Source organism: Harpia harpyja, chromosome 5 (genome assembly GCF_026419915.1).
Source record: "Harpia harpyja isolate bHarHar1 chromosome 5, bHarHar1 primary haplotype, whole genome shotgun sequence".
In the NCBI taxonomy this organism is placed as follows: domain Eukaryota; kingdom Metazoa; phylum Chordata; class Aves; order Accipitriformes; family Accipitridae; genus Harpia; species Harpia harpyja.
This window is the reverse complement of record NC_068944.1, coordinates 57,101,681-57,118,883: the sequence shown is the minus strand read 5'-3', so window position 1 is coordinate 57,118,883 and position 17,203 is coordinate 57,101,681. Positions and strand designations below refer to the sequence as shown.

The 17,203-nt window shown below is 38.4% G+C and overlaps 1 protein-coding gene across 1 annotated transcript in view; it reads right to left on the bottom strand.

Annotated features, from left to right (window-relative positions):
* Positions 1–17,203, bottom strand: part of DCAF13 (DDB1 and CUL4 associated factor 13) — a 31,258-nt gene that overhangs the window by 12,637 nt on the left and 1,418 nt on the right. The window contains exons 2-9 of the mRNA XM_052786779.1: positions 15,646–15,845; positions 14,266–14,373; positions 12,416–12,505; positions 11,357–11,512; positions 10,584–10,661; positions 5,665–5,747; positions 3,539–3,703; positions 77–212 (exon numbers count right to left, since the gene is read on the bottom strand). Of these exons, the coding sequence (XP_052642739.1) occupies positions 77–212; positions 3,539–3,703; positions 5,665–5,747; positions 10,584–10,661; positions 11,357–11,512; positions 12,416–12,505; positions 14,266–14,373; positions 15,646–15,845 (1,016 nt within the window). The remainder of the gene's footprint in view (positions 1–76; positions 213–3,538; positions 3,704–5,664; positions 5,748–10,583; positions 10,662–11,356; positions 11,513–12,415; positions 12,506–14,265; positions 14,374–15,645; positions 15,846–17,203) is intronic.

Here is a 17,203-nt window from a genome sequence, read left to right as displayed (position 1 = left end):
AGGCTAACCAGTTGTAATAACAACAAACCCCAAACATCTTGTCTTGTGATAACAAAAAGCAAAATGCAACTCTTACCACTCCCAGTTTTTCAGAAGCATTAGCTTTCCACAGACGAATATTCATCTCATCTGAGCCACACAGAATATATTTGTTATCTGAAGTCCATTTTACAGTGATGACATGCTGCATTCGTTTTGTATGATATACCTCCCTAAACCAAAAAGAAACATTTTTAAATGATTATCATCTCTTTTCCCACCAACATTACCTTTCAAATAGCAGAAAGCATTCTGTTCAAGGCAGAATTTATTTTTTACTTTTTGTTGTTTGGTTTTTTTTTTTTTTTAAATCTGACTTTTTTTAAACACCGTGCTGACCTTAAATCTAGAGAGAGAGAAATTCAAATAAAGTGTGATGGTTAGACTGAAAAAGGACCACCTAGGATGAGATGCTTTGTAAATAAGTGCTTTCATAGAAATAACAGTAAATAGCTAAAGAATAGCTAAAGAATGTTTTGCAAAACATGCCATGGGTATACAATATGATATGTATACTGTTCCCAAAATAATTTTCATTAATATGCTGTTACAGCAGTCAAGCATTACAAAATCGGACTGCTGAAGAATGGGTGCCAAAGAATCTGACACCACCATTATGAACAAGAACAGTAAACAAACACCTCCAGCTGTCCATTTATGACATGGCAATGGATTGGCTACTCCTCATTGTGATTTCCCTCCTTTCCCCAAAAATGGACTTCCTTATCATTGTCTAAAGGACTCCTAAGAAAAATTTTAAAACCCTACAAACTCAAAGAAAAGTCTCTAGACCTGCAAACAAGAACTCAACAAGAAACATCAGTTAGTAGAAAAGGATTCAAAACAGCTGTGTGGCTATGAAGTGTAAACTACATTTAATTTCTGCAGATCAGACTCCTGCTCAGCAAGTGCTGGCCCCTGTTGAAAAATGCTTCTACGTGTTACATTTAAAGCAATATTTAAATGAAACTCTTACCTAATCTTCATTAAGTACATACCAAACAAGCAGAACAATATTATCCATAAAGCTATTCTTTTATTTCTGCTACAAAAATATAGGACTAAGTAGACTTTTCTAGTAATTTTAATTATTTATTAGCATTCTAAAGGTGAAGAGTAAGTAAGGCCCACTTATTGTCCACTAATACTCCTTCTTTGGTATATCAGTCGTGCACTGCAGCTTATAGACCATTCTCTTTCTTCTACCCGGTTATTTTTACAAGTAAAATCCAAGTAGTAACAGAAAGGAAATATGGAAACACCACCTATTCAAAAGCCATGGGAAAAACTAGGCTGGGGTTGAGCTGGAGGATTTGTGGGAAAAACAAAAAGTAATCAATATATCACCTTAAATAAGCTTTAATAAGCTTAACCACCTCTTGTAATTCACACTCAAGTGATGCTCTACAAGAACAAGCATGTGGAAGACTGAGCATGAGTACCTTTAGAAAACGTTAATACATCAGCTTTTTTCTGATGTTGTTTAATAGCACATGTGCACACATGCATTTTCATAAGCATCTCTATATTTAGTTTCATTTTACTAGTTGGCTCAATAACAAAGCTTTTCTTCACCCACCTTTGGGGAACTAAGTACTTCTTTCCTTACTCTGAATTTTCAGCCTTTGCCTCTCCTGTTGCTGTCATCACAAGTTATAAATATTGTTCTCAGGGAAAGCAAAACCACAAAACATGGCCAAATAACCTGGATCTGTCATTTAAAAAATTCACAGACATCCAGTTCTGTTTACCAAAATTTTACTAAATTTATTCAACTTCATAATACATCTTATTTCTTATGGCTAATCAATTTCCTGATTTAAATTTTCATTTTAAAATAAATAAGAAAGCAATGGAAGTTAGGAGTTTTTCAGACTGGTGGGACATCAAAAGGCAAAACTGGAATACCATCAGGATCCCTGTTTACAGATACTTTTAACTGCCCTCTCAGTTTTCAGAGTGGGATCAGATCTTCCATTTGGAGACTTTTCTCCATTCCATGGGATTAATTGCAACTGTGCAATTCTGAAAAGCCCAGCTTCTAAAGAATTTTAAGTGTCAGCTTACATGAGGCTTAGTTCTTCATTTGTAAGGCTCTTCCTCACTAGATTTACGGCCACCACCAGATGGGGGGGAAAAAAGGGAGGACAAAGAGGAAAACTTCCACAGGCCTTGGCAGCAATCTGCTACAATGTGGAATAAAACCTTTTACTGTTGCATCATGAGGTCTGCAAACTTCCCCTCAATGATGTGCTTTAACTTTGCATATCACCACTTTTGTGAACATTACTATTCCATAGCAAGGAAAATCTGTATAACACAGGAGCTACTAACCGTATTGTTTAATAACACAAGAATTAAAAAAAACAAAACAAACCCACAAAGGAATTGCAATACCTAATTACATTTAAAATATTATTGCAAGACAGGAAGAAAATTAAAACTACCTGTAGATTAGATATAAAGGAAATGTAAACAGTCCCTCTCAACCTTTAATGCAATATAGGAACATACAGTTATGTTGAATAATGCATACATAACTGCATCAAACAATAATAAAAATATACTCTGCCCCCAATCAATATTTCAACATTTCCACCCCCCAAAACCACCTAGAACTTGACCTAGTAGCAACTTTTTGGGGGGCTGAGGTTGGAGAGAGGAAGGCATCTAGGAGTAAAATAAAGTTAGGAATATGTAAAAAAAAGAAGAACTGACAACAGAGAATAATGACGGCAGGTTTATGAAGAACAAATGATACCAGACAGATCTGATAACTTGCTTCAATTTTCATCAAACTGAAAAAAAAATAATAATAATGGAGACACAGTAGATCCAATCTGAACTTCAGCAAAATATTTAATACACTACCTTATGAAATCTTACATGAAAAACTAATTCAAACTGAATTGTATTCAAAGCATTGTCACATGAATCAAAACCTAGTTAACAAAATATGAACAAAAGGTAATAAGCGTACTGAAACAGATCACAAAATTGTCCCGAACTGATCCTCAGGAATTTATACAACAATGCTTTTCATGAAACGTCTTTAGCAATCATCCATATAGGATGAAGACAGTCCCTAGAAAACCAAATGCTACAATGTTGTAAGGCACTGCAAACTTAAGTGGTGACAGATACAGTACAAAGTGACCTAAAAACATGAAAGGTACATAGAGGGAAATAAGATAGGATTCATCTTAGTAAAATACATATGAGTACACCCAAGAACAATAATCCACACTAATTTTAATCCAAAACTTCTTAAGTACTGTTATCCATTAAGTAGAAGATGTACTCTAATACACACTCCAGAATTATCTGTCAACCACATGACCTGTCAACTTCAAGTTACATACAAAGTAAGATTTGAATATTCACAGGAAGTGAATGCCCCAGTGAAAATGGTTAATGAATGAATTAAGAATTTTGAGGACTAGGGAGGGAGGTCACTGGAATGAATGACAGCAAGAGAGAAAGGTGTAAAATCACTCACCTGCTGTGACCTTTGTCTACAGGAAAAATGCGGACAGACTTATCAAAGCTGGCAGAGACAAATTCTTTCCCAGTGGGCGAATAATCCACATCAAGAACAGCAGACACATGATCCATATGCACCGTCACAGGTGATTCAAGATAGCGCATATCAAAAGTATATAGGCTTTAAAATAAATACACCACAGCTTAATATCTTAACAACTCCTAAGTAAATAATATTTTTGCTGAACAGCTACTTTAATCATACATAAACCACACTTAAAGATAGATTCATATTGCAGAGGGAACTCTAAAACTGCTCGTAACACATGAAAAGAAAGAATGATGCATTGTTTAGGGCCTGAAAAAAGTTTACTAATCAGAAGCTTAAATTATTGGATCATACCTAGGTTTCTTGCTCACTGTCAAAGAACAGATAGTCTCCACTATTCCCTTCATCATCTGTTCATGGGCCACTGACCAAACCTATTTCTCCAACCACCACACTGTCCTCATTTACTCCATCTGCAGATATAAGTATATAACCTGAACTTGGACAACCACCTCTGAATCATTACAACAAGCCTATCAACTCTGCAAGGTTTCTAGATATTCCCATATTGGGAACTCCTAGTAACTCAGAGTCTACGGTCAAGTTCCCATCTGGTTGGCACCCTTTCCTACCGCCTAATCATCTTTAGGCCAGACAATGCAGAAGTCCAAGGAAAGCTTGGTCCTTCAATACATGGAGACACTAGTTCAGAAGAACACACTACCTGTAGAAAAGCATTACATTAAAAATAAACATACAGCTGCTGAACCACAGCTGGTTTGCTCTTAAGCACTTCAAAGCTCACATGAGGTCTACCTGTACTCCCTTTGAATCACCAAGCCCAGTGATACATAGCAAGGCATAAAAACTGAGTAGATCATTAATTTGCCTAGTGCCAATAAGCAAGGGTACTTTACAGACAAAGCATTTAATGAAACCTGCTCAAGGCATACTATTTAGTAGAACTGCTATATTAAAAATTTGTAATTTAGCAGATTTCTCACCCTCCTTGCTGCAGATGAATGCGTAACTGGAATTAATTCAATGTCTCTTATTCAATAGTTTACTGGCAACTATTGCTTTTTCCTTCTAAATTCCCCAAGAAAAAGTATGCTAGCATCATATTCAAAACCGCTACTCCCTATAATCAGCTAACGCTCACATGTGCGTTGTTGATATATGTATTTGCCATTGCACTTATATGAATTGCTTTAGTTTGCAAGACGACAGTTGCCCCTGACAGTAACAGCTACCATTTTTAGTTTAGCAAGAGGAAGAAGGAAAAAACAAACAAAGAAACAAAAGACATATAAACAAACAGATTAGGTAGCCTGGTAGCCTTACCATACCATAATCAAAATAGGTGAAAAGCAATACATTAGGTACAACGCCTACTTTCAAGGTCTGGGCCAGATTCCATTTCCTTGGAAAAAGAGCCTTAAGACAAGTGATAAAATTCCGATGTTCCAGAAGAAAACAGTGATCTAACAATAGATCACTGACTTCCTGGAAAAAAGGATATGGAGCACATTTTGCAGTGGCCTAGTTTTGAAGAGACAGCTTTTTCAATATCACATTGGCTGTTCACATGAATAGTATTGTTCAAAAGTAAGAACTCCTCTGAGACATTGAAAGGATAAGTATCGCAGACTGGAACTGTTTCACAAAAGATTAATTTTTTTTTTTTTTTTAAGAAATGTTCTCATCAAAATAGCTGATCAGTACAATATAACAAGCTTCACAAGAGCTAGCAAGAAAATAAACACTTATATTGCCTCAGACTGGATGAATAGTACTTATTTTCCAGGTCCTGTTGTAAGTTACACTTGCATTGGTTCAGCCGCATTTTTTCTAAGTTACACTGCTTTTTCCCCCCCCAGGTACTGAAATACAGAGAAAGAGGCAGTCTACTATCAATTCTTTTTTTTTTTTTAATCAGCGAGCCTATAATTCTCTAGGTTATTACTTAAGTGATTCAAATTCAGAGCTTAAGTACTTTTTTAAAAATTTATTTTAGCATGGTGATAAATCACCAAGATGCAGATTAAAAACATAATATGAGCAGGATTATCAAAAAGCAAGGTCACACTTACTTGTAATCTTCATTTGCTGCAGTAAAAACAAAGGCTTCCATTGGGTTCCAACACAGCGTATTTGTCCTCATATTCAAGATAACCTGGAAGATATTTACACATAGCTACCTTGTTACAGGCAGTAAAATACTTGCTATAGTTCAAAACTTCCTATATCACTGGAGACAAGCGCTTTCTAGATACAGAATTATGGCAGAGAAATAGTGACATGACAGAATGTTTCCTTAGCAGTGTTAGAATTGGAATTCAAGAACTTCCTGTTCCGCATCATATGCTCACTGCTTTATGCTACATGGCAATTACATTTTCCTCTCTAAGTCATCTTAGAAGCAAATTCTTCTAAGTGGTCATTTAACATGTAAACCATGTAAACATGTTAGCAGTCAACATGTAAACCTGGAACTTCTGAAAAATTTCATTTCTCCATCATATTTACAGGAACTTTTAGTTAAGTAATCTATAAACATGGCTAATTAAATGGTTATTTCAAGGGATATAGTCATTAATTGACACTGTGAACCAGCATTTGCAAAGCCATTATAACATTTTTATGTTCTCCCAGTTATTACTATCCCTTTGTTATTTTATCTCTGAAATTGCAGTTCATGAATTCTCCAGGACAGTTGCCATTTCTTGCTGAAGTGCCAAGCAATGTATGTAGAAACTACCGTGCTGTAATCTACTCACTGCTATCACTGTATTGGCAGTGAATCATTTGCTACACATACGTAAGACACGCTTGCTGCTAGTAAGCATATGGCTACAAAAAGGCCAGTTTGCCTTGAAGTGGGAGGAAGGCAACTGATGACAGCCTAATAAGACCCTTCTACTTTGCTAACAGTCAACTAGACAAGAGGCATTAAGAAGCTATATGTCGGATGCCTCCACCTTGGAGGAGGGCTGTGGCAGTAACAGCTGGGCCCCTGCGGGAGAAGGGGAGGCAGGGAGGAGGTCATCTGACACTCCGTACAACAGAACAGCTTTGACTTCTGCCGAGTCTTGGAGGAGCTTTCAACCACTGTATTTAAAAATAAATCCCATAGAGTATGCCTGACACAAAGTAGATGTATAACTGCAGAGCAACTTATTAACAAACTGAACAACTCTAAACAGGATTTTCCACAATGCTCCAGGCCAGCCATAATCCTACTTGAAAATCCTGAAATTTGGGTGTTCAACGCTATGGTACTCCAAACTCATTTTTGTTCTCAGCTTACTATATCAAACACCATAAATTTACATACATATAACAAAATATAGTTGTACAATTACATCTCAAAACAAGTTAATAGTGCTGACCTCTACTGAACCCACTCCCCAAAAAAGACTGATTTTATGAGTGTGTGCATATTCTCATGATTCTCATTCTCTCTAATTCCTCATTTCCTAGGTGACATTATCCTGTTCAACATGAAGTCTGTGCTGCAAAATACTGCTCATTTTCAGAAACTACATGCATCCAGAACTGAATGTAATCATCAGATGTCGAAAGTGATCTCTGCTTTAAAAAGTGACTTTACTGAAAGGATAGGCCACTGAAAGGCCCTATGTTTACAGTAATGTGACAACTAGAATTTGTTCAGATTTCAGTATTGTTCTTCTAGTTATAAACCTTGCACATATCTGAGAAACTAATAATTAAGGAGGATTCTTTATTCTTCCCTGTCCAAGTTTTTCAGCCACTGCAAAATGAGTACAAGATTAGTGTTAACACATTATATGTATAACAAATATTTGAAATCATCACACAAAATCACTCCTAATATTGCTGAAAAATCCAGCTCTTTTTCAAAAGGGGTCAGGTTTGGTCAAAGTCTAGGCTCTGCATCTTGCTTCACTATTTTTTCCACCCAAATCTACAAGCATTCAGTTTATCTCAGCAGTGGCATTTGGAATTAAAATACTGCCTAAGAAAAGGCTTCTCTGTACAGTCCTAGTATTATATTCAGTAACAACCATGTAAGGCAACCTGAGCTGGAAGTGATTTAAGTTGCTGTAAATACGTTAATAATGGCATTTCAGAACTATCTAAACCTGTAGCAGAGCCATCTTCTTCGTCGATCTGCTTGAGGGTAGGGAGGCTCTACAGAGGGATCTGGACAGGCTGGATTGATGGGCTGAGGCCAATCGTATGAAGTTCAACAAGGCCAAGTGCCGGGTCCTGCACTTCGGTCACGGCAACCCCATGCGCTACAGGCTTGGGGAAGAGTGGCTGGAAAGCTGCCCGGCAGAGAAAGACCTGGGCGTGCTGGTTGACAGCCGGCTGAATATGAGCCAGCAGTGTGCCCAGGTGGCCAAGAAGGCCAATCGCATCCTGGCCTGCATCAGGAACAGTGTGGCCAGCAGGAACAGGGAGGTGGTTGTTCCCCTGTACTCAGCACTGGTGAGGCCGCACCTCGAGTACTGTGTTCAGTTTTGGGCCCCTCACTACAGGAAAGACACTGAGCTGCTGGAGCGTGTCCAGAGAAGGGCAACCAAGTTGGTGAGGGGCCTGGAGCACAAATCTTATGAGGAGCAGCTGAGGGATCTGGGGTTGTTCAGTCTAGAAAAGAGGAGGCTGAGGGGAGACCTTATCGCTCTCTACAACTACCTGAAGGGGGTTGTAGTGAGGTGGGTGTTGGTCTCTTCTGTCAGGTGGCTGGAGACAGGATGAGAGGAAACAGCCTCAAGTTGAGGCAAGGGAGATTTAGGTTAGATATTAGGAAAAATTTTTTTACTGAGAGGGTTGTCAAACATTGGAATGACCTGCCCAGGGAAGTGGTTAAGTCACCATCCCTGGAGATATTCAAAAAGTGAGTGGACAGGGTACTCCAGGGCATGGTTTAGGGGGCATGGTTAATGGTTGGACTCGATGATCTTGAAGGTCTTTTCCAACTGAAATGATTCTATGATTCTATGATTCTTACACTATTTTTTAATCAACTGTAGATACACTTAGTCATTTCATAAGAAAAAGTCCTCATTAAGACAAGTCTAAGTTGTGAAGTCCCTGAAGACTTGGCTATCTTTGTTGGTTTATTTTAACTGTGAGCACTTGCTTACAAAGAGTGTCAGCCTGCAGATTTTGAGATTACTTTAACACAAAAACCAGATCACCCAAATAATTAATCTGTCCTCCTTTACTACCAACAAGGTATTTGGTTGAGGTGAACAGCTAAGAATGTTACAAGCAATTGACAACACAGTTCCTGTCAGCTGTTTAAATGCTAAGTCTATCTTTAAAACACGCTAAGCTTTCCTGTGATCCCACAGGTTGCACAAGAATGACTTTTAAAGTGTACCAACTTCTATTAAAACATCCCCGTCTTGTCATGCAACAGGAGTGCTTCCCTTCATCTTTTCCCAGCTTTTTTAGACTAGTTCTTATTTTGCACTTAGGCAGCATCTCACCATCTTATCCGTCCCTCTTTGAAACTTAAGACTTCAAAACTCACAGACAGGACAAAGGGGCAAGAGAGCTACTGCTTCATGATGTGGAAAGTTGTACTCCTATTTCCATTAAGGAAGGGACTCCCACTGAGTTCCAAACTCAGGGCAGTGTGTGAGCTGCTTTGCTGACCAAACACCAGGAACACAGCAGTGCTAGAAGCCAGTGCCCATACATAGGTAAGGTACCTCTAAAAAGCAGCACCCTTCTGGGAGTTACAGAGCTCTCAGCTCTCAATGCAGGAACGGACATTCATCCTGCATCTCCCCAAGAGGATCATCCCTATCCCAGCAGGAAAGCCAGTACTGTATCCACAGATGCAAGGAAGTATTCATCAGTGTTTTACTCCTATAGCAGGAAATGCACCTAAGCATGCTGCTTACTACAGGAGATACACATATACACATACGTGCACACATGTGTATATACACACATGTATGTATACTTTTATATATTTAGCATATAATACATATGTAAAATTCTGTTAGATTTGAACTTAATTCACAAAGGCTCAAACTACATCCTTTTAACCTGTAACCGCAGACCCACAGCACTGACTGTGTTCATTTTGACATTCAGGTCTCCAGTTGGCATCACTGGCAATTTTTTATAAGCACTGCCTCAGTGGCCCAAATGAAACTTCATTAAAAATTGTTGGGCCACAGGGAGAGAAAGAAATACTGTTATGCCAACAACATTCATATTTTATAACTAAGTTAAGTACCATTATAGTGTTCTACGGTATATCAGGCCAGTGTCTTTGCAGACAGTACACAACATACCAGAAGGATAGTGAGTGTATATTCACAAGCCAAAATATTGTATTTCAAGAAGAAAATTCTTAAGATAGTTCCAGGGCTCAGAACTACTGAACTTGACCGAGGTTAATATCTGTGTACGAATGACGGGCTTCTTGTTTTAAATACATACACACCTTCTCTTAAAGATAAATAGGAATCTTCATGTCATTGGTAAATTCCACATACAAATACAATTTTGATTCCACTGGAAAGGATTTATAAATGTTTATACTAGGTGCATAGAAGAAAAACACCTTTTCAAATGCAGACCAAGGCTCTCCAATGGTGGAAAGGAAATGCCTTAGAAGTTACCTTGTTTCCTTCTGGGAAGGAGGAGGGAAAAAAAAAAAAAAAAAAATCACATATACACAGACAGAATGCAATATAGGAACATAAAGTTCTTATTGTGAAATTGCTGTCAGGTCAGGCACTTTATCAAGAATTACAAAAGTGTGAGCGTGACAGCCCATTTAAATGCAGAAAAGGACTCTTCTAACTCTGCGTGGTTTAAATCCCAACATTAATTCAAACTCAGTTAAAAGACTGAAAATTACATGCTGAAAACTCAGTGAACTCACAGTTCAGAGCTTCCCTTTCTCTATTGTCACCAACAGTTTACACACTATTCAGACTATTTACATATTCAGTATGATTACTAGTGCCAAAGCTTCTGTTAAAAAGAAAAAGATTACCTTCTTCAACGGAGTTGATTTTCTCATATCATATAGTACAATATTTCTGTCAGAAGCACAGCTTCCCAAAAGGTATGTCTAAAAAAAAAAAAAAAAGCTGTGTATGGTCTTCTAAACACTTCTAGAGTATGGTTAACAGCTTACATTAGATAGCTAAGCTATTTAGTCAAAGCTGGTAGTCAAACAGTTCCTTTTTCAGTCAAGGAAATACATTCATCGTTCCTTCTGTGCAGCTAATTACTCAGCACAAACATTTTAAATAACTTCCCCTGTAAGATTCAGAATCACCCAGTCCTCTCTACTTCAAAAGTAACAAGCAATTCCTCATAAACACTTTGTATGCGAACACAGCCCAGCCAAGAGGTATATAGGAACTGCTGTAGAAGATCAAATGCAATTGTTTTGCCACGGAGAGGGGGAGAAGTCTTGGTGACAGGGAGTACAATACTGGAACAGATGAGAGCTCCACAGTCACATAACCGCTACATTGTATGATTACGGTATGTATTGCTGTGGGCAGAAGAGAGACCACGCTACTTTTCTTTCTCCTCTCCCCAACTAACAGAGACAAAAAATAAAAAGATGAAAATATAACGTACTACATTGCAAAGCAATATAGCCATAAAAATATATATACACACCCCTAAATATTATGTTAAAACACATATCAAAATCTAAATTTGGAACAAGCCGTTAAAGACAGTGTTAATAGAGTTTAGACCTTATACCGCTCAAGAAAAATATTGATTTCCAATATATAACAGAAACATTACCTCAATAGGATTAAATTTTACACTGCTTATGCTATCAAAACCCCATGTCAGAGAACACATGGGACTTGTCCTTTGCTCATCCCAAATGTCCACTTGATGGCCACAGGTGGCAAAAACAGCTTCCTTCCAGTGGTGATCAATTCCTGTGTACACTGTCTTTAAAAGAAAAAACAAACAAACAAAAACAACAAAAGAACACCCACAAAACAATTTACAAAACCAATTGTATACATAAATATGCAAGTATACTGTTACAAAAAAGATCAACAAATCATTGCATATCGAGTCTGCCATGTTTTTATCCATTTATACTACTGAAAACCAAGTCACCACTGCTACCAGAAACTAAGTCTTATGGGATGTACCCTTACACAATAGACTAGCTTTCTGTGTACTCACCTAATGTGCATATGTGCATTTCTTGTTAATTTACAATGGAGTCAGCATTAGAAGCGCATTTACAAAGTCCTGGCTGACTTTAAAGCAAATGGAAATTTTAAGGGTGCAACTACAAATTTTCTATGTGGACCGGAACAGATTCCATAGACATTACAATAATTAAAGAGTTTCAATCTATTTACAAAAAGCATTTAATGTTGTTCTTAAAATAAGCTTATCATAAATTGAAAGTGTTGAAGTATACATTTTTAGTCTGGTTTGGTCAAAAAGAAACACATAAAGTTAAAATTTTGTATTGAGTGGCTGCAAGGTATTGGCAAGAAAAGTTATTTAATGCAGACTAAGCGCTGACAACACACGTCTGAAAAGAAAGAGACTACAGAACAATCTGACCAGTTCGCAGGAAAGGGATTATTAGCAGAGACAGACCTAAGCAGTCTCTGATGGCATTTGAATTACTCCTTTCCGGTTACATGTAAAACAAATGTAACAAAAACTTGAAGATACTTTAAAAGTGCCATTATAAAATTTGATGCCATCATCTTACAACCCATTATGATAACATGATATCAAACTATTTATCTCTTTCTAAAAGCTAAATAATAATTGGTTCAAACTTAATACAAAAGATGTGGGAAAATCAAAACTTAGATTTACTACCTTTCCAAGAATTGTATGAATAGGCTCTTCTTCTTCTCCATATTCCGGGCTCTCCATTTTCCACTGCTTCACAGTTTTGTCATCGCCAACCTAGAAGTGTCGGACAAAGCAGTACAGTTTTACGTAAATATATTCTGTTTATTTTACTAGATGTGCTTTGCAGTTAAGTACAGGCAGCCTTTCAAAAGAGAATGATCTATGACATACACAGAAGTAAAGTGCTCTCTCCTGCCTATTCACTGTTCCCTTTTATAACTCTAAGCTGAAGATTAATTCTCCTTGTCATAATATTTCACTAGAAGCTGAGAAGGTACATGTACATCGTCTGACTGGAATGGAGTTAAAATTCTTCATAGCAGTCCATATGGCACTGTGTTTTGGATTTGTGGCTAAAACAGTGCTGATAAGGCACCAATGTCTTGGCTACTGCTGAACAGTACGGTATCAAGGCATTTTTGCCTTCCCCGCTCTGTCAGTCATCATCCCTGCCCGCCCCATCAGCAAACAGGCTAGGTGTGGGCAATAGACTGGGAGGGGACACAGGTGCGACAGATGACCTGAACTGGCCAAAGGAGTATTCCATACCATATAACATCATGCTCAGCAATAAAAACTGGGGTAGCAGAAGAAAGGGGTGGCAAGGGCTGGCTTCCAAAGTGGCTGCTGCTCACAGACTGTCTGGGGATCTGTCTGCTTGTGAAAGGAGGGGACCGACTTCCTGTTCGTCACTGCTTCCACCACCACTTTTCCTTCACCTATTCAACTGTCCTTATCTCAATCCACGAATCTTCTCCAGTTTTCAAAAGAGATACTTCCAGGGTCAAATTGGAAAAAGGTGAGCTGGAATGATGACTGGTTTTTTAGGCTACATTTTGTGATTCTTAATCAAACAGCACCTTAAACTGCAAATTATCTTCTGGAAGTCGTTTTGATGAGCATGTAAACAGTTAAAAGGCACTTTCCACCTCAGTTGCTCCAGACACCTGTTCCTAACATCATGCTACCTCTTGCACTATGCCAGCAAAAGCTTTTGTGTGGCTGTGCAGTGACCTGGATGAGGCACATTGGCCAAAAAAATGTTAGCTATACAAGTTTAACTTCCTCTCCTGACAGCACTACTACTGTTTCTTCTTCCCCTCTCTCAATTTTTAGGCAGAGGGATTGTCAAAAGGGGATTCTAATTTGGAGTCACTTAGAATTTTTCTATGACTTCCCCTACATCCTAACTACTGTCCTCATGACCTGGTATGTACTTCAGAAAACATAAATATATAGTAGCAAAAATAGCTCTTCGATGCACAGCTCAAAAGAAGCAAAACCGCAGGACACTCTATTCTTCAAAACCAATTCTTTTTATTGTATCATCTTAGAATTGTTTTAATGCAAACAGGAAGACATACTATTTCCAGACAGTTTACATGGAACTGAATCAGTTATGGTTGATACAAGTTAATAAAGCTTAATTACCATGGAACCATCTTGACTTAATCAGCTTACCTTTAATCATAGTATATGCAAATGGTTACTTTTTTAAGTGTTTGTAGCTCTTTCAATGAACATAATCTATCTACTACTTTAATGAAAACTAGTTTATTCAAGTTTTAATTACATGACCATCCGTTAGCAATTTTCTGGTATTTATCCATTCCATAGTCTTGAATAACATCCATATCGCAGCATCAAAAAAAATTTCATCAGAAATAGAATTGTTAGGTTCACTGACAAATTTAATAAACGTATTCATACAATATTTAAATATTGTATGGCAGAGAGTAAGTTGCTCACTGGAAAACAGATGGTGCACAGGCACTCTACTGCTACACTGTACTAGGGAGACACATTATACTTACAGTAAAGAATGATGTACCACAGAAACGAGCACACATGCCTCGAACAAAGCCTTCATGGGCTTGTATAGTACGAATACACTGTCGTTTGGTCAAGTTCCAAATTTTAACCTGTTAAAAACAGAAAAGTATTCTGTTGTTACTTAAGTTTTCTACAGCCCACAACTGCAGTTCATAATTCAAGTACAAAAGATCACATATGTTGTAATTAAATAGCACAGCTGGCTTGAACACTGGTCAGATTTTATAATGTTAAAACTACTCAATTATTCCCATCTTGAAAAAAAATTTTAAAAGTGCAGGTCTTTCCTTCTTACCCCTTCACCCCACCCAAGCTGTATACTAACCGTATTTCTGCATTCCCCTATTTTTGAACTAGAATCCTTGCCAGCAGCGATAATTTTAGCAAAAAATACCCCCCTAAAGAGAAAAGCACAAGGAAATAGCCTTTGGAACCAACAGAATGTTTCCAGTCCAGTTGCTGAACTACATTTTATACAGATGTCCACCTCTCAGAGGTTTCAGTTTCAAAGCATTTGGGCCCATTTAAAACACAAAGAAATGGAGGTCAGTTTTTATATTTGTATATTTTTATAGTACCCAGTACTTTACTCGTTCTTTCAGTGGATAAGAAATCTGGCCAATGTTTCATATAAATTTATCCCCCTCCTTTCTGAAAAGGTTAATCTCCCTCACACTACTGCATGACATACGCACCTTCTATAAAAAGCAGGAAGCAACCAGCTACCCAGAAGACACCTTTAAAATATACAAGTACTATCAAATGAACAATACAAGGGTGAGAGAGGACAGAGAAGACAGAAAAGACAGGCAATTTTTTTCTGCAACTGACTCCAATTAAAGTGCCCTTGCTTGCTATTTGTAACACTTATGTAAAATAATCAAACAAATACAGGGTTAGCATTTTTTAGGCAATATAAATTATTATTCCAAAAAGTTTTTGGTTGTGTGCCCCTTCCCCCTAGCTCATCTGACTTCATGTAATCTTCTTCATCTGCAGCAATTTAACCTCTTCCAGGGGAGGAGGGGGATTGCATGGGCAGCAAAAAGCAATCACTATGGACTGTAAATATTAACATTCAGTGCTCCATCCTGAGGAACTGAATGTCATGCTCCCTGCTCACAGCTGAAAGCTGCTCCCTTTGTGTTCTGGGAGATTACAACTTGCACTTTGAGAAACACTGCTCCAAACTGGGTAAGTTGCACCTTCTGAGAGAAGACAGGATATCATGCTGAACAAAGACACAAAAGAAAGGTAAGCAGGGGGCATTAAAAAAAAAAAAAAAAAAGAAAATAGAGAAAGAAAAAAGAAAAGAAGGAAGAAAGGTACCTTGTTTGTTGTGGTTTGTAACTGCAGCTTACCTCTCCATCACAAGCTCCAGACAGCACCGTAGACAAACTCTTTGGATGTTTGGCCATGCAATTAACTCCATCTCTGTGGCCATCAAGCGAGCTAAGAAAGGGTTTTGCAAATACGCGTTCTAGCTTTGTTGCATTCAGAGCTCTTGTGTACTCTCGTGGAACCTCAAATGGATGCAATGCAGGGTCATAGTTTCTTGGAACTGCAGTAAGAGTAACACACACATTAGAAACCCACAGTATGTAGTGTAGCTCAAGGTAAGCTGAATGCACAAGCTCTTCTCTTTGATTTCCCTGCCATGGGAGAATTTCCTGCAACACTAAGATTTTTGCCATTCCTATTGTTTTGAAATTGGTCCGTGGGATCATTAGTATGTTCTCTTAACAAGCGCAAAGTTAATAAAGTCTGAAATAACTCTGAAATTATTTGATGTCCTTTTCAAGGATATGAATGTACACAACAAACTGGAAGTTAGAATCATAGAATCATTTAGGTTGGAAAAGACCTTTAAGATCGAGTCCAACCATCAACCATGCCCACTAAACCATGTCCTGAAGTGCCTTGTCTGCGCTTTTTGAATACCTCCAGGGATGGTGACTCAACCACTTCCCTGGGCAGCCTGCTCCAGTGCCTGACAACCCTTTCGGTGAAGAAACTTTTCCTATTGTCCAATCTAAACCTCCCCTGGCACAACTTGAGGCCATTTCCTCTTGTCCTATCTCCAGCCACCTGACAGAAGAGAACAGCACCCACCTCACTACAACCCCCTTTCAGGTAGTTGTAGAGAGCGATAAGGTCTCCCCTCAGCCTCCTTTTCTCCAGGCTGAACAACCCCAGCTCCCTCAGCCGCTCCTCATAAGACTTGTGCTCCAGGCCCCTCACCAGCTTCATTGCACTTCTCTGGACATGCTCCAGCAGCTCAGTGTCCTTCTTGTAGTGAGGGACCCAAAACTGAACACAGTACTTGAGGTGCAGCCTCACCAGTGCCCAGTACAGGGGAACAATCACCTCCCTGTTCCTGCTGGCCACACTATTTCTGAAACAAGCCGAGATGTCATTAGCCTTCTTGGCCACTTGGGTACACCGCTGGCTCATATTCAGCCAGCTGTCAACCAGCACAGGTATCTTGCCAATATTATTTAAAAAGAAGCCCAAAACACAACAACCACAAAGCAAAAAAAAAAAAAAACACCCCACAATACCAACCTCCTACCACTAAACTCTAACAAACACAGAAAAGACACAGCTCCATGGACATGCACAAAGAGGGGCAACCTAGCTCTCTTCATGTTTAGTTAGCTGCAAGCCAGCCCCAGCTCAGAAATGAGACTCGTTAGTTTAATTAGCTTGGTCCTCTGCTAATGCTATCTGGTTTCCCATACAGAAGTGTTTACATCCAACAAACTTCAAGCAAGGGTGTCTCTTCATCCACCTGCATAGATATACCCTAGAATAAATTCAGAAAGACAGTGGATATTGACACTGTGCTTCTGGTTTTTGTCTCTTTCATTCCGTTTCATGCAAAAAGGTTGAAAAGTCAGTAGAGCAACTCACAACAGA